At 40.1% G+C, this 25440-nt stretch overlaps 1 protein-coding gene across 7 annotated transcripts in view; it reads right to left on the bottom strand.

Moving 5' to 3' along the window:
* The window catches only part of NCOA6 (nuclear receptor coactivator 6), a 136728-nt gene that overhangs the window by 50959 nt on the left and 60329 nt on the right, over positions 1–25440 (bottom strand). For 6 of the 7 annotated variants that reach the window (XM_053573472.1, XM_053573468.1, XM_053573471.1 and 3 more), the window contains 2 exons: positions 12893–13048; positions 6031–6153 (listed from right to left, as the gene is read on the bottom strand). In XM_053573472.1, coding sequence (XP_053429447.1) covers positions 6031–6100 — 70 coding nt within the window. In that variant the 5' untranslated portion in view covers positions 6101–6153; positions 12893–13048. Of the gene's footprint in view, positions 1–6030; positions 6154–7174; positions 7537–12892; positions 13049–25440 lie in introns of those variants that run through there. The other variant, XM_053573473.1, reaches the window with a different exon arrangement.

Genomic DNA, 25440 nt, shown 5'->3' on the forward strand with positions numbered 1-25440 from the left:
TTTTTGGTATGAAAAGGGTCCCACTCTTGCTGAGGCTGGTCTTGAACTTCTGAGCTCAAGCAATGCTCCCGACTCAGCCTCCCAGAGTGCTAGGATTAGAGGTATAAGCCACTGCACCCAACTTTCATACTAGTCTTGAGAGTATAGCTACATTTAAAATACGAGGCTACTGTGGGTGGCGCCTGTGGCTCAGTGAGGAGGGCACCGGCCCCATATACCAAGGGTGGGGGGTTCGAACCCAGCCCTGGCCAAACTGCAACAAAAAAATAGCCAGGCGTTGTGGCGGGGGCTTGTAGTCCCAACTACTTGGAAGGCTGAGGCAAGAGAATCACCTAAGCCAGTGGTTCTCAACCTTCCTAATTGCCTCCTAACGCTGCGACCCTTCAATACAGTTCCTCATGTTGTGGTAACCCCCAACCATAAAAAATATATATATATATTAAAATACTAGGCTATTGATTATTTTCTCAGTACTTTGAAAATACTATTCCAATGTTTTCTACATTCCAATACTGCTGTTGAGTAATCAGCTATAGACTCAGTAGCTTTCCCTGGTAAATAACTGCTCTTTTCTTTTGGGTTGCTTTTAACATTCTCTTTGTTTACAGCGTTCTGTAGTTTTACAATACTGTGTCTAGATGTTTATTTTTATTTCCACTACTCAGGATTACTGTGCTTCTGAATCTGAGGAATTATGTCTTTTATCAGTTTTGGAAAAAATTCAGCCATTCTCTTTCCAACCCTCCCCAATTTTTCTTCCTTTTCCTTTTTGTAGACAGAGTCTTGCTCTATCACCAGGGCTAGAGTGCAATGGCCTCAGCTTAGCTCATAGCAATCTCAAAATCCTAGGTTTAAGCAATCCTTCTGTCTCAGCCTCCCAAGTAGCTGGGACTGGAGGTGTATGCTACAGCACCTGGATAACTTTTCTATTATGAGTAGAGATGGGGTCTCACTCTTTTTTTGTTTTTTTTTTTTTGAGACAGAGCCTCAAGCTGTCACCCTGGGTAGAGTGCTGTGGCATCACAGCTCACAGCAACCTCCAACTCCTGGGCTCAAGCGATTCTCCTGCTTCTGGCTCCCAAGTAGCTGGAACTATAGGCATCCACTACAATGCCTGGCTATTTTTTTGGTTGCAGCCATCATTGTTGTTTGGCAGGCCTGGGCTGGATTCGAACCCGCCAGCTCAGGTGTATGTGGCTGGCGCCTTAGTCGCCTGAGCCACAGGGGTCTCGTTCTTGTTTAGGATAGTCTCCAACTCCTGATTTCAGCAATCTTCCTGCTTTGGCCAGTGTGCTAGGATTACAGGCATGAGCCACTGTGCTGGCCTCTCCCCAAGGTCTTTGTCTTCTTCTGGAACTCTTTTCAAACATACATTAAACCTTATTTTATCCTTCATGTCTCTTGATGTCTTATTTCCATGTCTTTATTTATCTCTGCTGCATTTTGGCTGATGTCTTCAAATTCACCTTTCAATCCAGCTATTTCTAATTGTCTGAATAAATTACTCACTTTGAAGATTTTAAAATTTCTGTAAGTTCTGTCTAACTTCTCCTTATGTTTTGATAGTACCATTTTCTCTTTTGATTTTCATAAGTTTTTTTTTCTTCTTCTTTTTTTTTTTTTTGAAACAAGATCTTGCTCTGATGTCTGAGGAAAAGTGAGTAGCTTCTTTATAACTCACTGCAACCTCATATTCTCTGGACTCCTGTCCCAGCCTCCTGAGTAGCTGGGACTACAAGTGCATGTCATCATACCTGGCTAATATTTCTATTTTTTTTTTTTTTGTAGAGATGGCAGTCCCACTCTCGCTCAAGCTGAGGATGGTCTTGAACTCCTGACCTCAAACAATCCTCCCGCTTTAGGATCTTAAAGTGCTAGGACTGATTAAAGGCATAAGCCATAGTGCCCGGCTCTGATTCTCATAATTTTTTTTTTTTTTTTTGAGACAGAGTCTCACTATGTTGCCCTCAGTAATGTGCTGTGGCATCACAGCTCACAGCAACCTCAAACTCTTGGGCTTAAGCAATTCTCTTGCCTCAGCCTCCCACTAGCTGGGACTACAGGCACCCACCACAACACCTGGCTATATATGTATATATTTTTTGTAGTTGTCATTGTTGTTTAGCAGGCCCAGAACGGGTTTGAACCTGCCAGCCCCAGTGTATGTGGCCGGTGCCCTAACCATTGAGCTACAAGCACCAAGCCTGATTTTCATAATTTTTAATACCCTGATTATTCTAATTCTCTAAAATTCAGGAGGGAAGGAGTTTAATCCTAAATTTTATAAATTTAGAGTATAAGCTCATTGACAGGCTTTAACTATGAGAAGTCTGCCATGGCTGGGGTTGAGAATGTGCCCTCTATAATTTCAACAGTAATCACTAGTCTAGCACCATAAATGTTAATGATTTAGCCTGGCAGCTCCTGGGTCATTATACTAATATATTAAATGTCCAACATGAGAGAGGGGAGAGAAGACAATTCCACAACCACTATACTTCCATCTCCCAACTAGAGCCCATGCCAAATTTCCCACTGGTCTCCCTATGCCAGAGAGTGACATTATCCTCGTTTACCTTTCATTGAAAATTATGGCATCACGAGGAATTCTGAAATCTTTCTTCTTCATGTGAACCCAAGGTAAGGCTTCATCTTTTATCCCTTCCTGGCTATTGAAACCCAAATCCCTTGGTCCCTATGGAATCTATTTACTGTTGTTTAAATTTTCATCCTTCATTTCTTTTTTGTCCTGAGGAGTCCTTGATTTTTTATTTATTGATTGATTTTTTTGAGACAGAGTCTCACTCTGTGCCCTGGGTAGAGAGTCATGGCATCATAGCTCACAGCAACCTCACACTCTTGGGCTCAAGCGATCCTCGTGCCTCATCCTCCCAAACAGTTGGGACTACAGGCGCTCAATACAATGCCCGGCCATTTTTTTTTTTAAGAGATGGGGATCCCACTCTTGCTCAGGCTAGTCTCAAAACCGTTGAGCTCAAGCAATCTGCCCATCTTGGCCTCCCAGAGTGCTAGGATTACAGGCCTGAGCCACCACACCTGGCCTGAAATCCCTTACTTTCTCACCTCCCTACCCCTCCACTTTCTTATGGCCTCAGCTATGTATTATATTTATTTATTTTTAGAGATGGGGTCTCACTAGCCCAGACTGGTCTCAAACTCCTGGACTAAAGGGATCCTCCCACCTCAGCATCCAGAGAGCTGAAACTAACAGGCTTGAGTCATCAAATCTGGCTGTAAATGTCATATTTTATCTAGTATTTTTAGGTGTTTTGGAAAGAACATTAGGCAGATGTTTGTTGAAATTGGATTTGTTTCTAAGGATACCACTCAATTTTTCAAAGATTGCATTTAGACAGTAAGAAAGTTCTTATGAGATAAGAAATAGTTTTTCTTATTTCTGGGAATCGGAATAAGCTTCCGAGTCCCAGAAATTTTCAAGTATATGCTGACTACATGCTCAGAAGTAACACTACAAAATGCAGTCCGATACTAGGTGGGAATGTGGACTAGATCTGTGGTTCTCACCTAAGGTCAATTTTGCCCCTGAGGTGATATCTAGTAAAGTCTGGAGACATTTTTAGTTGGCACAACCAAATGAAAGGGGCAGTAGTGCTACTGGCATCTGGTGGGTTGAGGCAAAGGATGCTGCCAAACATTCCAAAATGCACAGGCAGTCCCCCACAGCAAAGAATTATCAGCCCAAAACATCAACAGTGTCGAGGTTGAGAAACCCTAATTAAATGACTACTATAGTTTCCCCACAAATTCTGGCACTGTATAAGGCTATGAAAGAAACAGGCTTTAGATTTAGTTTTAGTTGCAAAAGACTTTTTGATTAGCTAACTTTCTGTTGCCAATACTAAGAGAAGTAGCGCTAAGAATCATCGACAAATCAAGGTTAACTAGATACATGCTTCCAAAGTCATTTATTATTGTTTTAAAAGGTATTTTTCCCTAGAAAAATTTATCTGTTTAGTTTAAGCTAATAGTAAATTTTGCCTGCATCCTTTAAGTCTCAATCGACAGGAAAAAAAATTCTAAAATATGCTTGGCAGTAAAGAAAGATACTTGAGTTTAAAATGGCATAGTAACTATAGATTACTGATTATTCTTGAAACTTCGTATTATGCATATTATCACAATCCATCTTCTCCATTAAGTACTAATACAACTTTTTTTTTTTAGACAAGAGTCTCACTTTGTGGCCTCTGGTAGAGTGCTGTGGCATCATAGCTCACAGCAACCTCTAACTCTTAGGCTCAAGCAATCTTCTTGCCTCAGCCTCCTGAGTAGCTGGGACTACAGACACCTGTCACAATATCCAGCTAGGTTTTTAGAATGGGGGTCTCACTCTTGCTCAGGCAGTCTCGAACTCATGAGCTCAAGTGATCCACCAGCTTCAGTCTCCCAGAGTGCTAGGATTACAGGCGTGAGGCACTGAATCTGATGTAAATACTAATATAACTTGATTTCAACCTAGAACTTCTAAGTTTCCTATGTTGATAATGAACTACAGAACGATAATTCACACTCACTTCTTAGAGCTGCTTAGTAAGTATGCTTGCTATCTTCAAAATACTGAGAGTTGGTGATTAAGGTGTTGACATTGGTTTAATAGACCCTTAAAACTTTAAACCTGGAAGGATCTATAGGACTGTTTCCAGACATAATTAAAGGTGTTCACAGGAAACTAAGGCCAGTAAATAAGACCTCTGGTCAGAAGTTGAAACTAGACCCCAGATTTCCTGATGTATACATCTCAGGTTCATTCATTCTTTCATTAACTCTATGTACCTTAGCTAGGCTCTTCTCCTTCTGCCTCGGGCCTGGTCCTTCCAGTAGTGGCAAGAGCATCACCTATAATTTCCTATCAAGCTGCCTTAACACCAAATACTCAGACTTTTGTGAGGAGCTAAAGGTAGCAAGCTGAGTATTTTACATCTACTATATGGTATTCTACAACAGATCAATAGCAGAGGTCCTAACATATATGTAACAGGAACTCAGAAAATATTTCCTACACGGCTCAGAGCTTATCCACCTTTAAGCATGAGCTCAAAAGACTATAGGCATTATTATCGCTTTTTCTTTTTTATTTTTTTTTGCAGTTTTTGGCTGGGGCCGGGTTCAAACCTGCCACCTCCGGTATATGGGACGGGGCACCCTACTCCTTTGAGCCACAGGTGCCACCCTCATTTTTTTTTTTTTTTTGAGACAGGGTCTTGCTCTGTCTCCCAGGCTAGAGTGTACTGAAATTATCACTATCATGCAATAGCTCATTGCAATCTCAAATTCCTGGGCTGGAGTGATCCTTCTGCCTTACACTCCACGTAAGCATAAGCACACAAGAATTCTCAATTCATACATTTTCAGCCTTACAGAAAGTGGGAGTTAGAACGCTACATTCTCCACTCTACTATAAACATATTGGGATGGAAAATGTTTTACTCGTTTATATTTCCAATACTTTCCTGTTGTTCTATGATACAACCTGTCAATGTTCGTCAACCTTTAGTATGGTATCAGAATATTACAAAGATGCTGCGTGCTGTGATCCTAGCCTCTTGGGAATGACTCATGTCTCACTTTCTTTTTTATTTTTTTAGAGATAGGGTCTGGCTCTGTCATCAAGGCTGGAGTTCAGTAACCAAACTGTAGATTACTGTTAACTTGAATTCTTGGGCTCAAGGGATTCTCCTGCCTTAGCCTCTTAAGTAGCTGGAACTAAAGGCATGTGCCATCACACCTGGCTAATTAAAAAAAATAGTTTTTGTAGAGACAAAGTCTTGCTCTATTGCTCAGACTGGTCATAAGCTCCTGGCCTCAAGCAATCCTCCTGTCTCAACCTCCCAAAGTGTTGGGATTATAGGCATGAGCCACCTGCAACCAGAGATGTGGGTATGGTATGAACCCCTACTGAACTTGCGGGACTCAAGAGGATCATATTTTAGCAAACAAAGCCTAAAAAGGAAACTAGTAAAATGTGATACAACGAGTAAAAGGTCTCACCTGGACCACCTGCCATAGGAAATCCTGGCTCCACCCTAACAGAACTTCCAGCTCCCATAGGTCCATTCATTCTCACATCTTGGCTTCGGTTCTGAGCCAAAGCCAGGTTGATAGCACCTTCCCCTGAAAATGATACTCAAGTTATTAAAAGGACATCATCATCAGAATAAGATACAAATTTTGTTTAAAGACAGGTACAAAGTATTCTCACATTCTGTGTTTTTAAAGAGTTATGGTTAGTTTACCACCACAAAAAGGGTAAGTTCCATACTACGTGGTCTTACTTTAACCCATTTGAGCAGGTTTACTAACATGAAGCACAAGGAGAACATAACCGATTTTTACTTGTAATATGGCAGAAAGATAATCATTAATGATGCTTACTGTCAACAGAGAGCCTACAACTCTTATTTTTCCAACCAGCTCAACGATTTGTGTGCAGGGGTGTGTATGTTTGCATGTATGAAGGAAGGCAATGTTCTGAGAAATTAAACTAAAATCCTAGGCTTCCTTTTGGGAATTTAAGACCAGAAGGCAGAGACATAAGTAGGTTTAATGGAGAAAGAATGTATGATGGTGTGGGGACACTGTATTACTTGTGAACAAAACCCTAAGTTTTTTTAATAACTGCACTACAAACATATTTCTAGCAGAAAAATATAATGCAGTGAAGAGAAGATAAATTGCTACTAATTCCCCTCTGAGACACATGATGATAAGAACATTTGTACAGGGTTTCTAATGCTTAAAATATTTTATCTCATTTGGGTTCCACAATAGCCTCGTAGGTAAAGTCGCTAGAAGTAGTCCAACTAAATAGACCCTAAACTTAGAGGTAACTTAAATCTTATTTAGTTCAATGATAAAACAATCTATCTGAAACAAGTTTCAGAATGCTTGACTATTGTTACTATGAAAGACAGCATCATCTTGTAGACAGTTAAAATAAAGCTAACCAGTGGCAGTTGAAAGGCTGCATTCATCCAAATGCTTCCATACTATCGGGTTCTGGTTTATGGCCAGATGGGAAAGCAGATAGTTAAAGAGGCACAATAGTTTCTCTGTCCTGTCACTGATCTAGGTCAGCTTTCTGCATGTATTTTAACCAGAGAGGCTGGCTGGTTAAAGGGAACAAACATCTTACCAGTAAGGGACAAATCACCAGGTGCTACAAGATGTCCCAGCTTGCCAATAAGAGTCAGGCATGAAAGAGAATACAGGGCTTGGGGTTTTTCAACAAAAGGAAGGAACTATTAATATACCAAACTTGCTAAGATATTCTAAGCAGAGAGTATCATTTTTGAAACAGACATCAGATCACATCACTCTTTTGCTTAAAACTGCTCCATTGGTTTCCACTATTTTAGAAATGAAAGCCAAACTTAACTATCTATCACCTCAAATCATCCATCTATCCTAGTGCTGTTCAACAGAAATACAATATGAGCCATACACATTAATTTAAAATCTAGAAGCAAGAGTAAAAACATAAAAAGTAATAGTTGAAATTAATTACACTTTAACCTAATACATTCCATGTATTATTTCAACATGTAATTCATATAAAAATTATTAATGAGGTATTTTACATTGTTTGTGGGGTGCTAAGTCTTTGAAATTCAATATGTATTTTATACTTACAGCATGTATCAGTTTGACTAGCCACATTTTCAGTGCTCAACAGCCACACACAGCTTGTGGCTGCCATACTGGACAACTTGAAGCTTCTAGTCCTTATACTCTGGTTTCTCTTCAGATTGTAAAAATCTTTTGCCTTTCCCTAAAGGGAACTCTTGTCCACCTCTCTAACCTCATCTCATGATATCCTTCTCCTTCAATAACAAAGATTCCACTCTAGTGTCATCTTTTAGTTTATTAGGCAGACAAAGCTGCTTCTTACTTCAAGGCCTTTGCACATGGTTCCTTCTACCTAGAACAGTTCTCTGTACTCTTTGCATAGCCAGCTTCTCAATTTGTAATCTTGTAATCTTAAGTGTTACATGCCCCAAAAGGCCTTTACCAAACACCTTATCCAAGGTTAGGTAACCCTTACCAGAATATCTCATTATTTCTTCACAGAGCATCCCATGTTAATTACTTACTCTTTCACTTATTTTCTTGACTGTCTCTTCTATCTCTGTACAAGGGTAATAATAAGTCTGCCCTAGTTCTTTTATAGTACAATTATTAATATTACCCCATTTCACTCTCAAAAGTGTCCTGATTTAGATGACAAATTACATGGTCACCCTAACTATATCCTTTATAGATATAGAACAGGGCCTGGTATGTGATAGATGCTCATTAGCTACTTAAGGTATATACATGTATATTAAAGAATATATATATATATATGTATATACATATAAAGAAATATATATACACATACGTGTGTGTATATATATATATACACACATATACATATACATATATATGTACATATGTCATCATAATCTTACAAAGAATTACAGGCATTTTCTAAATGATAAATGCATTCCCAGAAAAATCTTACATTCTATCAAATCTCCAATGGACAATAACAGTGTTGGGGTAAACTCAAAATCTGTTAAGACTTTGTAACCAGAGCTCTAATAAAAATAATTGGTGGAGACAAAATATCCAGAAACAATGGAGTGGAAATGCCTGGTTAAAGGTGCTAAGGTAAGGCAGATGCAGAAGAGCTCTGAGTCAGTGGACTGCCAGCAAGGTAGGCACAGAAAGAAGTTTAACCTCTCATGAGCTAAAAGCTAGGCAAGGCTGAGGAGTGTATATATGGGGGATGCACCTGAATGTAAGTTCTCCTTCCTAATTTTTTAAAAATAGAGCAGAAAGGACTTCCACTATGTAACAGCTGAGATAAAGGCTTTTTTTCCTGTTGATAATTATAATTCCATTTCCACTATTCCAGTTCCTCCAGGAAAAAAATCATATATGAATAAACACAATTTCCACATTCTACTGCTATTAGTCTTCTATTTGCCAACTGCACATATACTAATTGGTATAAAAAAAAAATGTATGGCTTGGCACCTGTAGCTCAAGCGGCTAAGGGAACCCCTGTCCACCTCTCTAACCTCATCTCATGATATCCTTCTCCTTCAATAATAAAGATTCAGCTCCAGTGTCATTTTTAGTTTGTTAGGCACACAATACACCAGAGCTGGCGGGTTCAAATCCAGCCTGGGCCAGCAAAACAACAATGACAACTATAACAAAAAATAGCCGGGTGTTGTGGCGGGCGCCTGTAATCCCAGCTACTAGGGAGGCTGAGGCAAGAGACTCGCTTAAGCCCAAGAGTTGGAGGTTGCTGTGAACTGTGCGCCATGGCACTTTTCCCAGGGTGACAGCTTGAGACTGTCTCAAAAATAATAACGATGATGATGATGATGATGATGTAGGGAACACTACTGGCTCCTAAACTTGACAATTAAGACTCCATAAACTAAGTCCTTTGGGCGAAATCCTGTTTATTTAAATCAAGTGTTATTTGAACCAGCCTTCTTCACTTATTTACATGTTGCCTATGGTTGTTTTGGCCTGGAAAAGAGAGATACTTGTGACAGAGATTTTATGGCCCACAAGGCCAAAAATATTACTGGCTGTTTGCCAAAAAGGTTTGGCAACTCCTACTTTAGATCACCCTGAATTTACAGAGAGATCATAAAATGTCCTTTAGAAAGATGCTTCCCAAGATCCCCAGCCAAACCTCAAAAAATGAAAGGTACAGAGAGTATTCTTCAGTGGAGAATGGATGATTAGGGGAACAACTTGTCCTTTAATCCTTGCAACAGACACCATGACAGTGGCAAAGTCATCACCAGTTACCACACTTTTCACTCCTGCCTGAATTCCCTTAAGTGTGGAAAGAGAAAGGAGGATCACCTGAGACATACATGTAGCCTGAAAACTAAAGAATTCTTTCTGTATTGTGATAATCATTATCTTATGTGAATTTCATAATTTCTTAAAATATGTCAACTATTGGCTCAGTGCCCGTAGCTCAGTGGTTATGGCACGGCCACATACACCAGGGCTGGTGGGTTCAAACCTGGCCCAGGCCTGCTAAACAACAATGACAACTGCAACAACAACAACAAAAAATAGCCAGGTGTTGTGGTGGGCACTTGTAGTCCCAGCCACTTGGGAGGCTGAGTTAAGAGAATTGTTTAAGCCCAAGAGTTTGAGGTTGATGTGAGCTGTGATGCCATGGTACTCTACTGAGGATGACATAGTGAGACTCGGTCTATTCTTATTCTTCAGCTACTGCTAAGTTTTACAGAGCATTTAGGTTTTAAGTAAGCACTGGGTCTGGAGAGCTTGGTCTAATACTGAAAGTGAAGGCTGAAATTGCTGGATGCCACCTTGTTTTTCATCAACACAGAAAGGTAAGAGAGGGTTCTAGTTCTCTGGTTCTGTTCTAGTATTCCCCCATATTTGGTACTTACATCTCTCACAGCTTTGTCTTCCTTACTAAGGTCATGAGCTCTTCTGAGTTCATAATGGTAAGCACCATATTTTATTTATCATTATATCCCAAGTGCTAAAGCTTATAGTCTATAGGGGAATAAAACAATAATCAAATAATTGCTATAAGAAAGTGTGAGATAAATGATCCAAAGGAAAGAAACAGACTTTTGTGAGAACACTTAACAAAGAACTGACTTAGGGAATTTAGAAAATATATCCTCAAGACTTAAGCTGATACTTGACAGCTAAGAAGGCATTAAGTAGGGGAAGGAGGAATTGCAGGATTTCATACAGAAAAGACACAAATGCAAGAATGCAAAGGACCTGCGGCAGGAAAAGAACTGCGTCTTCAAGGAATCAAAAGAAAACTGGAGAGGATGGAACAAAGAAAGCAAAGGAGGAGAGATATACAAAACAAGGCTGAATGAGGAAGACAGAAGTCAGACCATGCAAGGCCTGAGATCAAGATAAGGAGTTTGGTCGTCATTCTTTAAACAACAGCAAGGGATAGCAGGGTTTTTTTTTTTTTTTTGTGAGGTTTTTGGCCGGGGCTGGGTTTGAACCCACCACCTCCGGCATATGGGACCAGCGCCCTACTCCTTGAGCCACAGGCGCTGCCCAAGGGATAGCAGGGTTTTAAGCTGTGTGTGGATCCTATTTTAATTCTGAAAAGAATCACTCTAGTGAAAATATTTTCCTAAGTGTCTATCAAAGGATGAATGGATAAAGAAATTGTGTTGCATATACATGATGGAATATTATATAACCATAAAAGGATGAAATCCTTTTGCAAAAATATGGATGAAACTAGGAATATTATGTTAAATGAAATAAGCACAGAAAGACAAAGTCTGCATGTTCTTACTCATGTGGAAGCTAAATATTAAAAAACAATTAATCTCATGGAGACAGAGTAGAATAATGGTTATCAGAGTCTGAGAAGAGTACTGGGTGAGAGGATAAAGTGAGAATAGGTAATGGATGCAAAAATACAGTTATGTAGAATAAACAATATTTGATAGCACAATAAAGTGACTATATCAATGGTAAGGGTAAAAAAAAAACAAAAAACCAGTAAGTTAGAGTATACTTTCAAATAACTAAGAGTGAAACTGGAATGCTCCTAGCACAAAGAAATGATAAATACCTGAAGTGAAGGATACCCCAATTCCCCTGATTTCATTAGTTCACACATACGCTTATATCTACAACTATTAATATGTACCATAAATAAATAAAAAGAAAAAAGAAAAATATATTTGAAAAAGGAACATTGCTAGACGAGGACTGTTGAGGGCCTCTTAATCTGTTAGATGAGGAAAGAAAATATTAAAGTTTATTTTGTAGAAGGAAGCAATGGAAATTAGATGTTCTTTTTTTTTCTTTTTTGATATAGGGTCTTGCTCTGTCATCTAGGCTAGAATGCAATGGCCTCATCACAGCTCACTGTACCCTCACACTCCTGGGTTCAAGCAATCCTTCTGCCTCAGCCTTCCAAGTAGCTGGGACTACAGGTGTGTGCCACCACACTCAGTTAACTTCTTTATTTTTTGGGTGGGGTGTGTGTCTCACTCTTGCTCAGGCTGGTCTGGAACCCTTGGCCTCAAGCAATCCTCCCACCTTGACTTCTCAAAGTGCAGGATTACAAGCATGAGCCACCTAACTCAGCCTTGAAATTAAGATTCTTTTTAAGCTGAGCAAGATGGATGTACCTGTTCCTAGCTAATCGTGAGGCTGAGGTAGGAGGATTACTTGAGCCCAGGAGTTTGAGTCTTAGCCAAGGCAACACAGCAAGACCCCAGGTGGCACCTGTGGCTCAGTGGGTAGGGCACCAGCCCCATATACCGAGGGTGGCGGGTTCGAACCCAGCCCTGGCCAAACTGCAATAAAAAAATAGCTGGGTGTTCTGGTGGGCGTCTGTAGTCCCAGCTACTTGGGAGGCTGAGGCAAGAGAATCACTTAAGCCCAGGAGTTGGAGGTTGCTGTGAGCTGTGACGCCAGAGCACTCTATCAAGGGCGACAAAGTAAGACTTTGTCTCTAAATAAAAACAAACAACCCACAGCAAGACCCTATCTCTTAAGAAAACAAAACGAAACTAATCTAAACCAGGAAAAACCCCAAAACACAAAACACTAAGCTAGGAAAGCAAACACACAGACACACATGTCAGTTGCTATAGTCTATGACTATGGATACTGAAGCCTATCAGGACCAAGCAATAACCTCAATTCCTCTTTATCCTAAGGTGCTGCAATGTGAAATATAGGTTACATGAATTACTTGGGATTCTGAAACATAAAAGTAGAGGAACAAATAAAGCGGCATAGAAAATCATGCTATATTCTACTATTGTAATGATTTTGGTCCACATGGGCACATGGCAAAGTGAAAGACCTTCAATCTGAACGGACAGAATCCCTAGATCCCGAAGCTGCTGGTTGTTGCTCTGAGCCAGGATCCTTAGCCGCTCCGCTGCTTCCCGGGGGATGTTGAATGTCACACGCACACTGTTCCAAGGCTCTACCTTCTGCACTTTTAGCTTGCTGGATTCTTTATCATGAAAGAAAAGAGAATTGTGTCAGTAATCTTTTGGCCACTGAATGATGGGGAACTACTAATAAAAGGGAAAACAAAACAAAGTAAAAGAATAAGGCAGAGAATCAGCTTAGAATAGCTGAGACAATTTAGGCTTTGGAGACAGACAGACTACAAATCTAATCCCAGCTTTGTCACTGAACACCTAGGTGACATGAAAAAGTTATTTAACCTTTCCGAAACTTACCTTTCTCTTTAAAGCTATGAAAAAACTACTTCATGAGATTATGAGTACTAAATGCAATTAACACATGCAAAAAACCTAGCATGGTACCTGACATACTCTAAGCACTGAATAAACAGAAAGCAGTTAAGACAGAGAAAGAAACATAAAAAAGAGAGGTAAATTTAAATTAATACATTGATGTTTAATTCAATGTATGTGAACTAAGTAGCTGAAAACATGTAAGCCTCAAACTTCACCAACATTCTATAAAAATTCTGGATGCAGAAGGGTGAACTATAGGATAATAGGCAATCTGTAGCTCCAATGAACTAAACTGATTAAAGAAAGGGCATTAAAAAGGAAAAGAGTAGATTTTTTTTTTTGTAGAGACAGAGTCTTGCTTTACCACCCTCAGTAGAGTGCCATGACATCACACGGCTCACAGCAACCTCCAGTTCTTGGGCTTACGCAATTCTCTTACCTCAGCCTCCCGAACAGCTGGGACTACATGCGCCCACCACAATGCCCAGCTATTTTTTTTGTTGTTGTTGTTGCAGTTTGGCCAGGGCTGGGTTTGAACCCACCACCCTCGGTATATGGGGCCGGCGCCCTACTCACTGAGCTACAGGCGCTGCCCGAAAAGAGTAAATTTTTATCTCTCCAAATAGAATATTTTAATTTTAATACTCATATTCATTGGGCATTTCTACGCAAGATATTCAAATGGGCAGGGAGTAAACAAAACATTTCTTCCAGTGCCCTACAAATGCTTTAGTTTAAAGAGGGCTTCACTAAGTCTTGATTCCCCACTCTGAGACAGGAATCTCACTCTGTCATCCTAGGCTACAGGCTGAAGTGCCACGAAGTCAGCCTAGCTCACAGCAACTTCAAACTTCTGGGCTCAAACAATCCTTCTGCCTCAGTCTCCTGAGTAGCTGAGACTACAGGTACCACAATGCCCAGCTAATTTTTTTATTTTTATTTATTTATTTTTTCGAGACAGAGCCTCAAGCTGTCACCCTAGGTAGAGTGCAATATCATCACAGCTCACAGCAACCTCCAACTCCTGGGCTCAAGCTAGTCTCCTGCCTCTGCCTCCCAAGTAGCTGGGACCACAGGCACCAGCTGTTTTTTGGCTGCAGCCGTCATTGTTGTTTGGTGGGCCTGGGCTGGATTCGAACCCACCAGCTCATGTATGTGGCTGGCACCTTAGCCGCTTGAGCCACAGGTGCCGAGCCACAATTTTTTTTTTATTTTTAGTAGAGACAGGGTCTTACTCTTGTCCAAGCTATTCTCAAACTACTGAGCTCAAGCAATCGTCCCACCTCAGCCTCCCAGAGTACTAGGCTTACAGGAGTGAGCCACTGTGCCCAGCCTAGTCTTGATTCTCTATACCTTTGATTTTTAAAACCTTCTTTCCTTCTTTGCTTTTTTACTTTGTTAGAGGCATGGTCTTGCTCTGTCATCCAGGATGGAGTGCAGTGGTATGATTATAATTCACTGTAGCCTCAAACTCCTGGGCTTGAGCAATCCTGCTTCAGCTTCCCAAGTAGCTACCAGCACTCACTATCATGCTTGCCTAATTTTTTTTAATATTTCGTAGAGACGAAGTCTTGCCATTTTACCCAGGCTATTCTCAAATTCCTGGCCTCAAGCAATCCTCTCACCTTGGTCTCTCCAAGTTCTGGATTACAGGATTAAGTCACTGTGCTTGGCCAAAATGTTTCTACTTCAAACAAGAATAGAATTTCCACTGAAGCACATAAAACTAAGGGGAAAACCAATATAAATTTGAGAACTTAAGCTTCAGTTAGGATACAAAAACAGTATATTTTAGCATTACAGCAAGCCTGAAAAGTCAATGCAAACCTCAGGACATAATTTTTTAAAAAGATATAAAAGTTAACTAATGACTAACTGGATATCCACATGCAAAATAATAAGGTTGGATACTTACTTAACATCATGTACAGAAATTAACTCAAAATGAATCGAAAACCTAAATGAAAAACTTAAAACCTAAAACTATAAAACTCTTACAAGAAAACATAGGGCAAAGGCTTTAAGACACTAGGTGGTAATTTTTTTTTTTTTTTTTTTTGTAGAGACAGAGTCTCACTTTATGGCCCTCAGTAGAGTGCCATGGCATCACATAGCTCACAGCAACCTCCAACTCCTGGGCTTAAGCGATTCTCTTGCCTCAGCCTCCCGAGTAGCTGGGACTACAGGCGCCTGCCACAACGCCCGGCTATTTTTTTTTTGGTTGCAGTTCAGCCGGGGCGGGGTTTGAACCCGCCACCCTCGGTATATGGGGCCGGCGCCTTACCGACTAAGCCACAGGCGCCACCCCCGGTGGTAATTTCTTGAATGTGACACAGTTAACAAAAGAATAAACAGAAAAATTAGACTTCATGGAAATTTACAAATTTTGTGCATGCAAAATCTTTTTTTTTTTTTTTTTTTTGAGACAGAGCCTCAAGCTGTTGCCCTGGGTGGGGTCCCGTGGCATCACAGCTCACAGCAACCTCCAACTCCAGGGCTCAGCGATTCTTCTGCTTCTGCCTCCCAAGTAGCTGGGACTGCCACAATGCCCGGCTATTTTTGGTTGCAGCCCTCATTTTGTTTGGCAGGCCCAGGCTGGATTTAAACCCACCAGCTCAGGTGTATGTGGCTGGCGCCTTAGCTGCTTGAGCCATAGGCGCCGAGCCATGTGAAATCTTTTGCGCATATTTATTTACTACCAAAATTTATTTATTTATTTTTTTTGAGATAGAATCTTACTTTGTCACCCTCAGTAGTGTCATGGTGTCATAGCTCATGGCAACCTCAAACTCCTGGGTTCAAGTGATCTTCTTGCCTCAGCCTCCTGAGTAGCTAGGACTACAGGCACCTGCCAAAATGCCCTGCTAGTTTTTCTGTTTTTAATAGAGATGGGGTCTCTCTTGCTCAGGCTGGTCTTGAGCTCCTGAATTCAAGGAATCCGCCTGTCTTGGCCTCCCAGAGTGCTAGGATTACAGGTGTGAGCCACTGTACCAGGCCTACTATCAAAAACTAAAAAGACGAGACAGTTTTGGCACACTGGAGCCTTGGGCTGTTGCCCTGGGTAGAGTGCCTTGACGTCACAGCTCATAGCAACCTCAAACTCCTGGGCTTGGCGCCGCCCAGACCTCCATAAGAACTGTGCAGCAACCCCTGACTGGTGACCCACACCCACCAGGCCTCCACATTCCCTGACCAGGAACTCCGGGAGCCACGCAACCCTGCGTCCTCCCTCCTGTGTCCTCCCAGCTTCCACACTAGCCCGTTCATCTGGACAGGGACTCTGGTAGCTGCGTGCCCTTTGGAGCCCTCCCTGCCTCTGTGCAGAGCTCTTCTCCTGGCCAGAGACTGCCCAAGGCTTTCTGTGCCAAAGTCACTGGGCACCTGGCACTCCCAGAACCGTGCGCACCACCCCCAGCCCTGTTGCTGGATCCGGGTGTGTCACAAACCGGAGCTGCTTCCACAACCAGAATTCCCTAGCTAGAGCAGCCCCAGAGGAACTACACAGGGTCACTCCCTACAAAGATCCAGCAACAACAGAGTGATCCTGCTGGGGTCTAATCTTGGAGAGATACCTCCCCAACTCTGAGGACAGCCAGAGGCAACGGTGAAAAACAATCATGAGGCGAAATCAACAGAAAAACTCTGGCAATATGAATAATGAGAGTAGATAAACTTCCCCAAGGATCAATAGGGGCAGAAACAGCACAAGACCCAATGCACAAACAAATAGCTGAAATGTCAGAAATTGAATTCAGGATCTGGATAGCAAATAAGATCGAATTAGAATTCCAAAAGTTATCTCAAGAATTCAACGGATTCAAAGACCAAATGACCAAAGACTTTGACACATTGAGACAAGAAGTTGCATCCTTCAAAGATCTGAGAAACACAGTAGAATCCCTCAGCAACAGAATGGAGCAAGCAAAAGAAAGGATTTCTGACATTGAAGACAAAGCTTTCAAACGCTAACAAACCTTCAAAGAATAAGAGAAATGGAGAGCAAAAACAGACCACTCTCTCAGAGAGCTCTCGGATAATTTGAAGAAAACCAATATTCATCTTATAGGGATCCCCGAAAGTGACGAAGTGGCTTCACAAGGCACAGAGTCTCTTCTCCATGAGATTATGAAGGAGAACTTTCCAGACATGCCAAGAGATTCCGAAATTCAGATAGCAGACAGTTTCAGAACTCCAGCACGACTCAACCCAAATAAGACATCCCCCAGACACATCATAATCAATTTCACTAAAGTTAATATAAAGGAGAAAATTCTGAAAGCAGCCAGACGAAAGAAAACCATTACCTAAAAGGGAAGAATATCAGAATAACTGCAGATCTCTCTGCTGAAACCTTTCAAGCTAGAAGAGGATGGTCATCGACTTTTAATCTCCTAAAACAAAATAACTTTCAACCCAGGATCCTGTACCCAGCTAAACTGAGCTTCATTTATGACGGAGAAATTAAATACTTCAACGAAATTTGCCACAACTAAACCAGCTCTCCAGGACATTCTTAGACCTATCCTTCATAAAGACCAGTGTAATTCTCCACCACAACAGTAAACCCACCCAAAAAATCCTTGATCAAATTCCAACTTCCACAGTTGCAAAAGGATTAAAAATGTCCACCGGTCTCTCGAAAGGCTTATCAATACTCTCAATTAATGTGAATGGTTTAAATTGTCCTCTAAAGAGGCATAGGTTGGCGGACCGGATACAAAAACTCAAGCCAGGTATCTGCTGCATCCAAGAATTGCGTCTCTTACATTAAAAGACAGATATAGACTCAAGGTGAAGGGATGGTCATCTATATTCTAGGCAAATGGAAAGCACAAAAAAGCAGGCGTTGCAATCCTGTTCGCAGACGCAATAGGCTTTAAACCAACCAAAATAATTAAGGATAAGGATGGACACTTCATATTTGTTAAAGGTAATACTCAATATGAGATCTCAATTATTAATATTTATGCACCCAACCACAATGCACCTCAATTTATAAGAGAAACTCTAACAGACATGAGCAACTCGATTTCCTCCACTTCCATAGTAGTTGGAGATTTTAACACCCCTTTAGCAGTCCTGGATAGATCCTCCAAAAAGAAGCTAAGCAAAGAAATTTTAGATTTAAACTCAACCATTCAACATCTGGACTTAACAGACATCTACAGAACATTTCATCCCCAAAAAACTGAATACACATTCTTCTCATCAGCCCACGGAACATACTCCAAAATCGACCACATCCTAGGCCACAAATCTAACCTCAGAAAATTTAAAAAAATAGAAATTATTCCTTGCATCTTCTCAGACCATCATGGAATAAAAGTTGAACTCAATAACAACAGGAATCTGCATACCCATACAAAAACATGGAAGCTAAACAACCTTATGCTGAAGGATACATGGGTTATAGACGAGATTAACAAGGAAATCACCATATTTTTGGAACAAAACAACAATCAAGACACGAATTACCAGAACCTCTGAGATACTGCAAAGGCAGTCCTAAGAGGGAAATTTATAGCACTGCAAGCCTTCCTCAAGAAAACGGAAAGAGAGGAAGTCAATAACTTAATGGAACATCTCAAGCAACTGGAGAAAGAAGAACACTTCAACCCCAAATGCAGCAGAAAAAAGAAATAACCAAAATCATAGCAGAATTAAATGAAATTGAAAACAAAAGAATTATACAACAGATCAATAAATCCAAAAGCTGGTTTTTTGAAAAGATCAATAAAATAGATAAACCTTTGGCCAACCTAACCAGGAAAAAAGAGTAAAATCTCTAATTTCATCAATCAGAAATGGTAATGATGAAATAACAACAGACCCCTCAGAAATTCAAAAAATCCTTAATGAATACTACAAGAAACTCTACTCTCACAAATATAAAAATCTGAAAGAAATCGACCAATACCTGGAAGCACACCACCTACCAAGACTTAGCCAGAACGAAGTGGAAATGTTGAACAGGCCTAGATCAAGTTCTGAAATAGCATCAACTATACAAAATCTCCCTAAAAAGAAAAGCCCAGGACCAGATGGATTTACGTCAGAATTCTACCAAACATTTAAAGAAGAACTAGTACCTATACTACTAAACCTCTTCCAAAATATAGAAAAAGAAGGAATATTACCCAGCACATTCTACGAAGCAAATATCACCTTGATCCCCAAACCAGGGAAAGACCCAACAAGAAAAGAAAATTATAGACCAATTTCACTAATGAATATAGCTGCTAAAATACTCAATAAGATCCTAACAAACAGAATCCAACAACACATCAAAAAAATTATACACCATGACCAAGTTGGATTTATCCCAGGGTCTCAAGGCTGGTTCAATATACATAAATCTATAAATGTAATTCAACACATAAACAAACTTAAAAATAAAGACCATATGATTCTTTCAATTGATGCAGAAAAAGCTTTTGATAATATCCAGCATCCCTTCATGATCAGAGCACTTAAGAAAATTGGTATAGAAGGGAAATTTCTTAAACTAATAGAGGCCATCTACAGGAAACCCACAGCCAATATCGTAATGAATGGAGTTAAATTGAAATCATTTCCACTTAGATCAGGAACCAGGCAGTTGCCCATTGTCTCCATTTCTCTTTAACATTGTAATGGAAGTTTTAGCCATAGCAATTAGGGAAGAAAAGGCGATCAAGGGTATCCACATAGGGTCAGAAGAGATCAAACCTTCACTCTTCACAGATGATATGATCATATATCTGGAAAACACTAGGAATTCTACTACAAAACTTTTAGAAGTGATCAAGGAATATAGCAATGTCTCAGGCTACAAAATCAACACCCATCAATCTGTAGCCTTTATATATACCAACAATAACCAAGCTGAACAAACAGTCCAGGACTCTATTCCTTTCACAGTAGTGCCAAAGAAGATGAAATATTTGGGAGTATACCTAGCAAAGGACGTGAAAGATCTCTACAAAGAGAACTATGAAACTCTAAGAAAAGAAATAGCTGAAGATGTTAACAGATGGAAAAACATACCATGCTCATGGCTGGGAAGAATCAACATTGTTAAAATGTCCATACTGCCCAAAGCAATATATAATTTTAATGCAATTCCTATTAAAGCTCCATTGTCATACTTTAAAGATCTTGAAAAAATAATACTTCGTTTTATATGGAATCAGAAAAAACCTCGAATAGCCAAAACATTACTCAGCAATAAAAACAAAGCAGGAGGAATCACGCTATCAGACCTGAGACTGTACTATAAATCCATAGTGATCAAAACAGCATGGTACTGGCACAAAAGCAGAGAAGTAGATGTCTGGAACAGAATAGAGAACCAAGAGATGGATCCAGCTACTTACCGTTACTTGATCTTTGACAAGCCAATTAAAAACATTCAGTGGGGAAAAGATTCCCTATTTAACAAATGGTGCTGGGTAAACTGGCTGGCAACCTGTAGAAGATTGAAACTGGACCCACACCTTTCACCATTAACTAAGATAGACTCTCACTGGATAAAAGATTTAAACTTAAGACTTGAAACTATAAAAATACTTGAAGAAAGTGCAGGGAAAACTCTTGAAGGAATCAGCCTGGGTGAATATTTTATGAGGAGGACTCCCCAGGCAATTGAAGCAGTATCAAAAGTACACTACTGGGACCTGATTAAACTAAAAAGCTTCTGCACAGCCAAGAACTTAGTGAGTAAAGCAAGCAGACAGCCCTCAGAATGGGAGAAAATATTTGCAGGTTATACCTCCAATAAAGGTCTAATAACCAGAATCCACAGAGAACTCAAACGTATTAACAAGAAAAGAACACGTGACCCCATCTCAGGGTGGGCAAGGGACTTGAAGAGAAACTTCTCTAAAGAAGACCGACGCAAGATCTACAAACACATGAAAAAAAGCTCATCATCCTTAATCATCAGAGAAATGCAAATCAAAACTACTCTGAGATATCACCTAACCCCAGTAAGAGTAGCCCATATAACAAAATCCCAAAACCAGAAATGTTGGCGTGGATGTGGAGGAAAGGGCACACTTCTACACTGCTGGTGGGAATGCCCACTAATGCGTTCCTTCTGGAAGGATGTCTGGAGAACACTTAGAGACCTAAAAATAGACCTGCCATTCGATCCTATACTTCCTTTACTAGGTTTATACCCAGAAGACCAAAAGTCACACTATAACAAAGACATCTGTACCAGAATGTTTATTGCAGCCCAATTCATAATTGCTAAGTCATGGAAGAAGCCCAAGTGCCCATCGACCCACGAATGGACTAGCAAATTGTGGTACATGTATACCATGGAATACTATGCAGCCTTAAAGAAAGATGGAGTTTATGTTTACATGGATGGAGCTGGAACATATTCTTCTTAGCGAAGTATCTCAGGAATGGAAGAAAAAGTATCCAATGTACTCAGCCCTACTATGAAGCTAAATTATAGCTTTCACATGAAGACTATAACCCAACTATAGCACAAGACAATGGGGAAAGGGCCAAGGAAGGGGAAGGGAGGGGGGAGGTTTTGGTGGAGGGAGGGTAATGGGTGGGGCCACATCTATGGTGCATCTTAGAATGGGTACGGGCGATTGCACTAATGTACACAGCTATGATTTAACAATAAAAAAAAATAAAAAGACACTATAAACAAGGCTGGGTATGGTACCTCACGCCTATAATCCTACCATTTTGGGAGGCCTAGGCAAAAGGACTGGTTGAGGCCAGGAGTTCAAGATCAGCTTGAGCAAGAACATGACACATCTCTATAAAAACCAGAAAAATTACTCAGGTGTGGTAGTGCACCCCTGCAATCCTAGCTACTCTGGAGGCTGAGGAAGGAAGATCATTTGAGCCTAGGAGTTTCAGGCTGCAGTGAGCCATGATGACACCACTGCATTCTAGCCTGGGTGAAACAACAAGACCCTGTTTCAAGAAAAAAACAAAAGACACTATCAACAGAATAAAAAAGCAATCCACACACACACACACACAAAAAAAAAAGCAATCCACAGAAGGGAGAAAATATTTGCAAACTACAATATCTGGTAAAGGATTACTATCCAGAATATATACAAAACTCCCAAAACTCAACAACAAACAAATGAGCAAGGAACTTGAAAATATGGACAATTGGAGCTCATATGCACTGTTGGTGGGAATGCAAAATGGTTCAAGCTGCTATGGAAAAAAAGTATTGTGGTTCCTGAAAATATTAAAAATTGAATTACCACATAATTTGGCAATTTCACTTCTGATTATATATCCAAATGAACTGAAAGTAGGGTTTTCACCATAATTAACAATAGCTAAAACTGGGAGCAACCTAGCATCCATTAATAGATGAATGGATAAATAAAATGTGGTATATACATACAATGAAATATTTACCCTTAAAAAAGAAAGAAATCCTGTCACATGCTACAACATAGATGGACCCTGAGGCTATAAGTGAAATAGGCCAGTCAAAAAAAAGACAAAGAAAGTATGATTTCCCCTTATATGAGAAAGAACGAAGTCATGGAGACAGAAAGTATAAGGGTGGTTTCTAGGGGCTAGGTGGAGGGGGAAATGGGATGTTATTATTTAATACGTACAGAGTTTCAGTCTTCCAAAATGAAAAAAAGTTACAAAGATAGTGATGATAGTTGCACATTATAAATTAATTTAATGACCACAATTAAAAATGGTTAAGATGATAAATTTTATGTGTATTTTACCCACACAAAAAATTTAAAGACAGTTAAGGAATGGAGGAAGTAATGTAATTACACTTTACAGGTTAAAAGGCAAATTCTAGGCCTGCTTAGCTGATAAAAAAGTTATCTAACACCCCTGTACAAGGTAACCTTCCCTTTTTTTATGAACTTAGAGAAACTAAATCTCTTGTATCTTTTATTCATTATACATTCCAATATTAAGAAAACGGTCCTATAGGAATATCTTTTCTCAAAATGAGAAATACATATGGATAGAGGAGAGAGTCTACATGTTGCCTAAAGCCCCTTCCAATTCATCAACTATACATTGAAGCTGGGTGCCGTGGTTCACACCTACCTATCATCCCAGGCTCAAGTGAGAACATTGCTTGGGGTCAGACATTTAAGACTGGCCTGGCCAACATAGTAAAACACCTATCTTTACAAAACAAACAAACAAACAAAACTTAGCCAAGAACAAAGGTGTGCACCTGCAGTCCTAGCTGCTAAGGAGGATGAGGCAGAAGGATAGCTTGAGACCAGGAGTTCGAGATTACAGTGGACTATGACTACACCACCACATTCCAACATGGGTGACAGAACAAGACACTGTCTCTAAAAAAAGAAAACAAACAACAAAAACTATACACTGAACTTGTGCAGACATGGAGTTCACCTGTTCTAATCTGGAAAAAAATAAAAGAGACTACTTGTTAGCAATAAGCTAACATAGGAATTAAACAAACTTAAGTTAAATAAAACTTTAATTCTTTAAGTTTTTTTAAGAGACAGGGTAAAGTGGTATAATCAGCTCACTGTAGCCTCCAAATTCTGGGCTCAAGCAATCCTCTTGTCGCAGCCTCCCAAGTAGCTAGGATTATACATGAAAGTCACCTCAGTTGGCTAGTCATAGGAATTTAGAAAAGATTAGACAATATTTAGTCCAAGCCTATTACACAAGCAAGGACACTGAGATCTAGAATGGCTAAGTGATTGGCCCAGAATCCTGTGGCTACCTAGCAGCATCACAGATATTATTAAAATATAGCTCTGATTCTCCAGGTAATTTACTTCTCATGAAACTTAGGCCTCCAAACAATAAAATGCAGATAGTTGGGATCCTGGTTCCACCTAGAATAGACACCACCAGGCTTCTTCCCAATCTGAATTGTAGTAGAATCTTGTACATGTAGTAGAATCTTGCCCACCTTAAGCAAACATCAAATTTGCTTCAGGTGGGCTGGGCACAGTGGCTCATGCCTATAATCCTAGCACTCTAGAAGGCTGAAGTGGGTAAATTACCTGAGCTCAGGAGTTCGAGACCAGCCAGAGCAAGAGTGAGACCTTGTCTCTAAAAAAATAGCTGGGCATTGTGGTAGGCACCTATAGTTCCAGCTACTGGGGAGGCTGGGGCTTGTGCCCAAGAGTTTGAGGTTGCTGTGAGATATGACACCATGGCACTCTACTGAGGGTGACAAAGTGTGACTCTGTCTCCAAAAAAAAAAAAAATTTGCTTAAGGTATTATCACCTGTGATATGGTTGCAGAAAAATTCTTATTAGCACTTGATCAAATTAGGATCTGTGACAAAAGGATAAAATTCAGGCGTTTTAGTAGGCCTAAAGGGATTAGATAATTACGCTAACCAGAAAAGATAGACAACATTTAAGCCAAGGTTTAAAAACACAATTGTCCCTAAGACCCAGACAGATAATCTACAAATCTGTGAAGAATACCGATGGGAACTGTGGTAAAGTGGGGATACCCTTAATAGCAGCTGTGACTTAGTAACATGTGGGAAAATAGCTCAATGTTATCAGATCTTCCCATTTTAAAAGACAAATCCAAACATTTACATTTTAATGTAAAATATCTCAATTTTTAAAAGCACTGGCAATGAAACTTAAAGTTCTTCTATTAACTATTAAGTTATTCTATTAACTATTCTATTAACAAATAAAAACCAAACAAAAAGCCCACAAACACTGAAAAATGTATCAAGTAACACATGACTGCAAGCTGGGTCCAGTAGGCTGTTAATGACCTCTGACATAAAATTTTAGGGAACAAATTTTGGGTGGCGCCTGTGGCTCAGTAGGTAGGGGCCGGCCCCATATACCAAGGGTGGCAGGTTCAAACGCAGCACCTGCCAGCTAAAATAGCAGTGACAATTGCAACAAAAAATAGCCGGGCGTTGTGGCTGGCACCGGTATTCCCAGCTACCCGGGAAGTTGAGGCAAGAGAATCACCTAAGCCCAAGGGTTGGAGGTTGCTGTGAGCTGTGACTACACAGGACTCTACCAAGGGTGACAAAATGAGACTCTGTCTCAAAAAACAAACAAACAAAAAAAAACAATTTAAGGGAACAAATTTAAAGTACATTATAAACAGACTTACGGAATAATAGTTTCTAATCTTTAAGGGGCCTTTAAGATTTAAGAT

The sequence above is a fragment of the Nycticebus coucang genome, chromosome 21 (assembly GCF_027406575.1).
Source record: "Nycticebus coucang isolate mNycCou1 chromosome 21, mNycCou1.pri, whole genome shotgun sequence".
Lineage (NCBI taxonomy): Eukaryota > Metazoa > Chordata > Mammalia > Primates > Lorisidae > Nycticebus > Nycticebus coucang.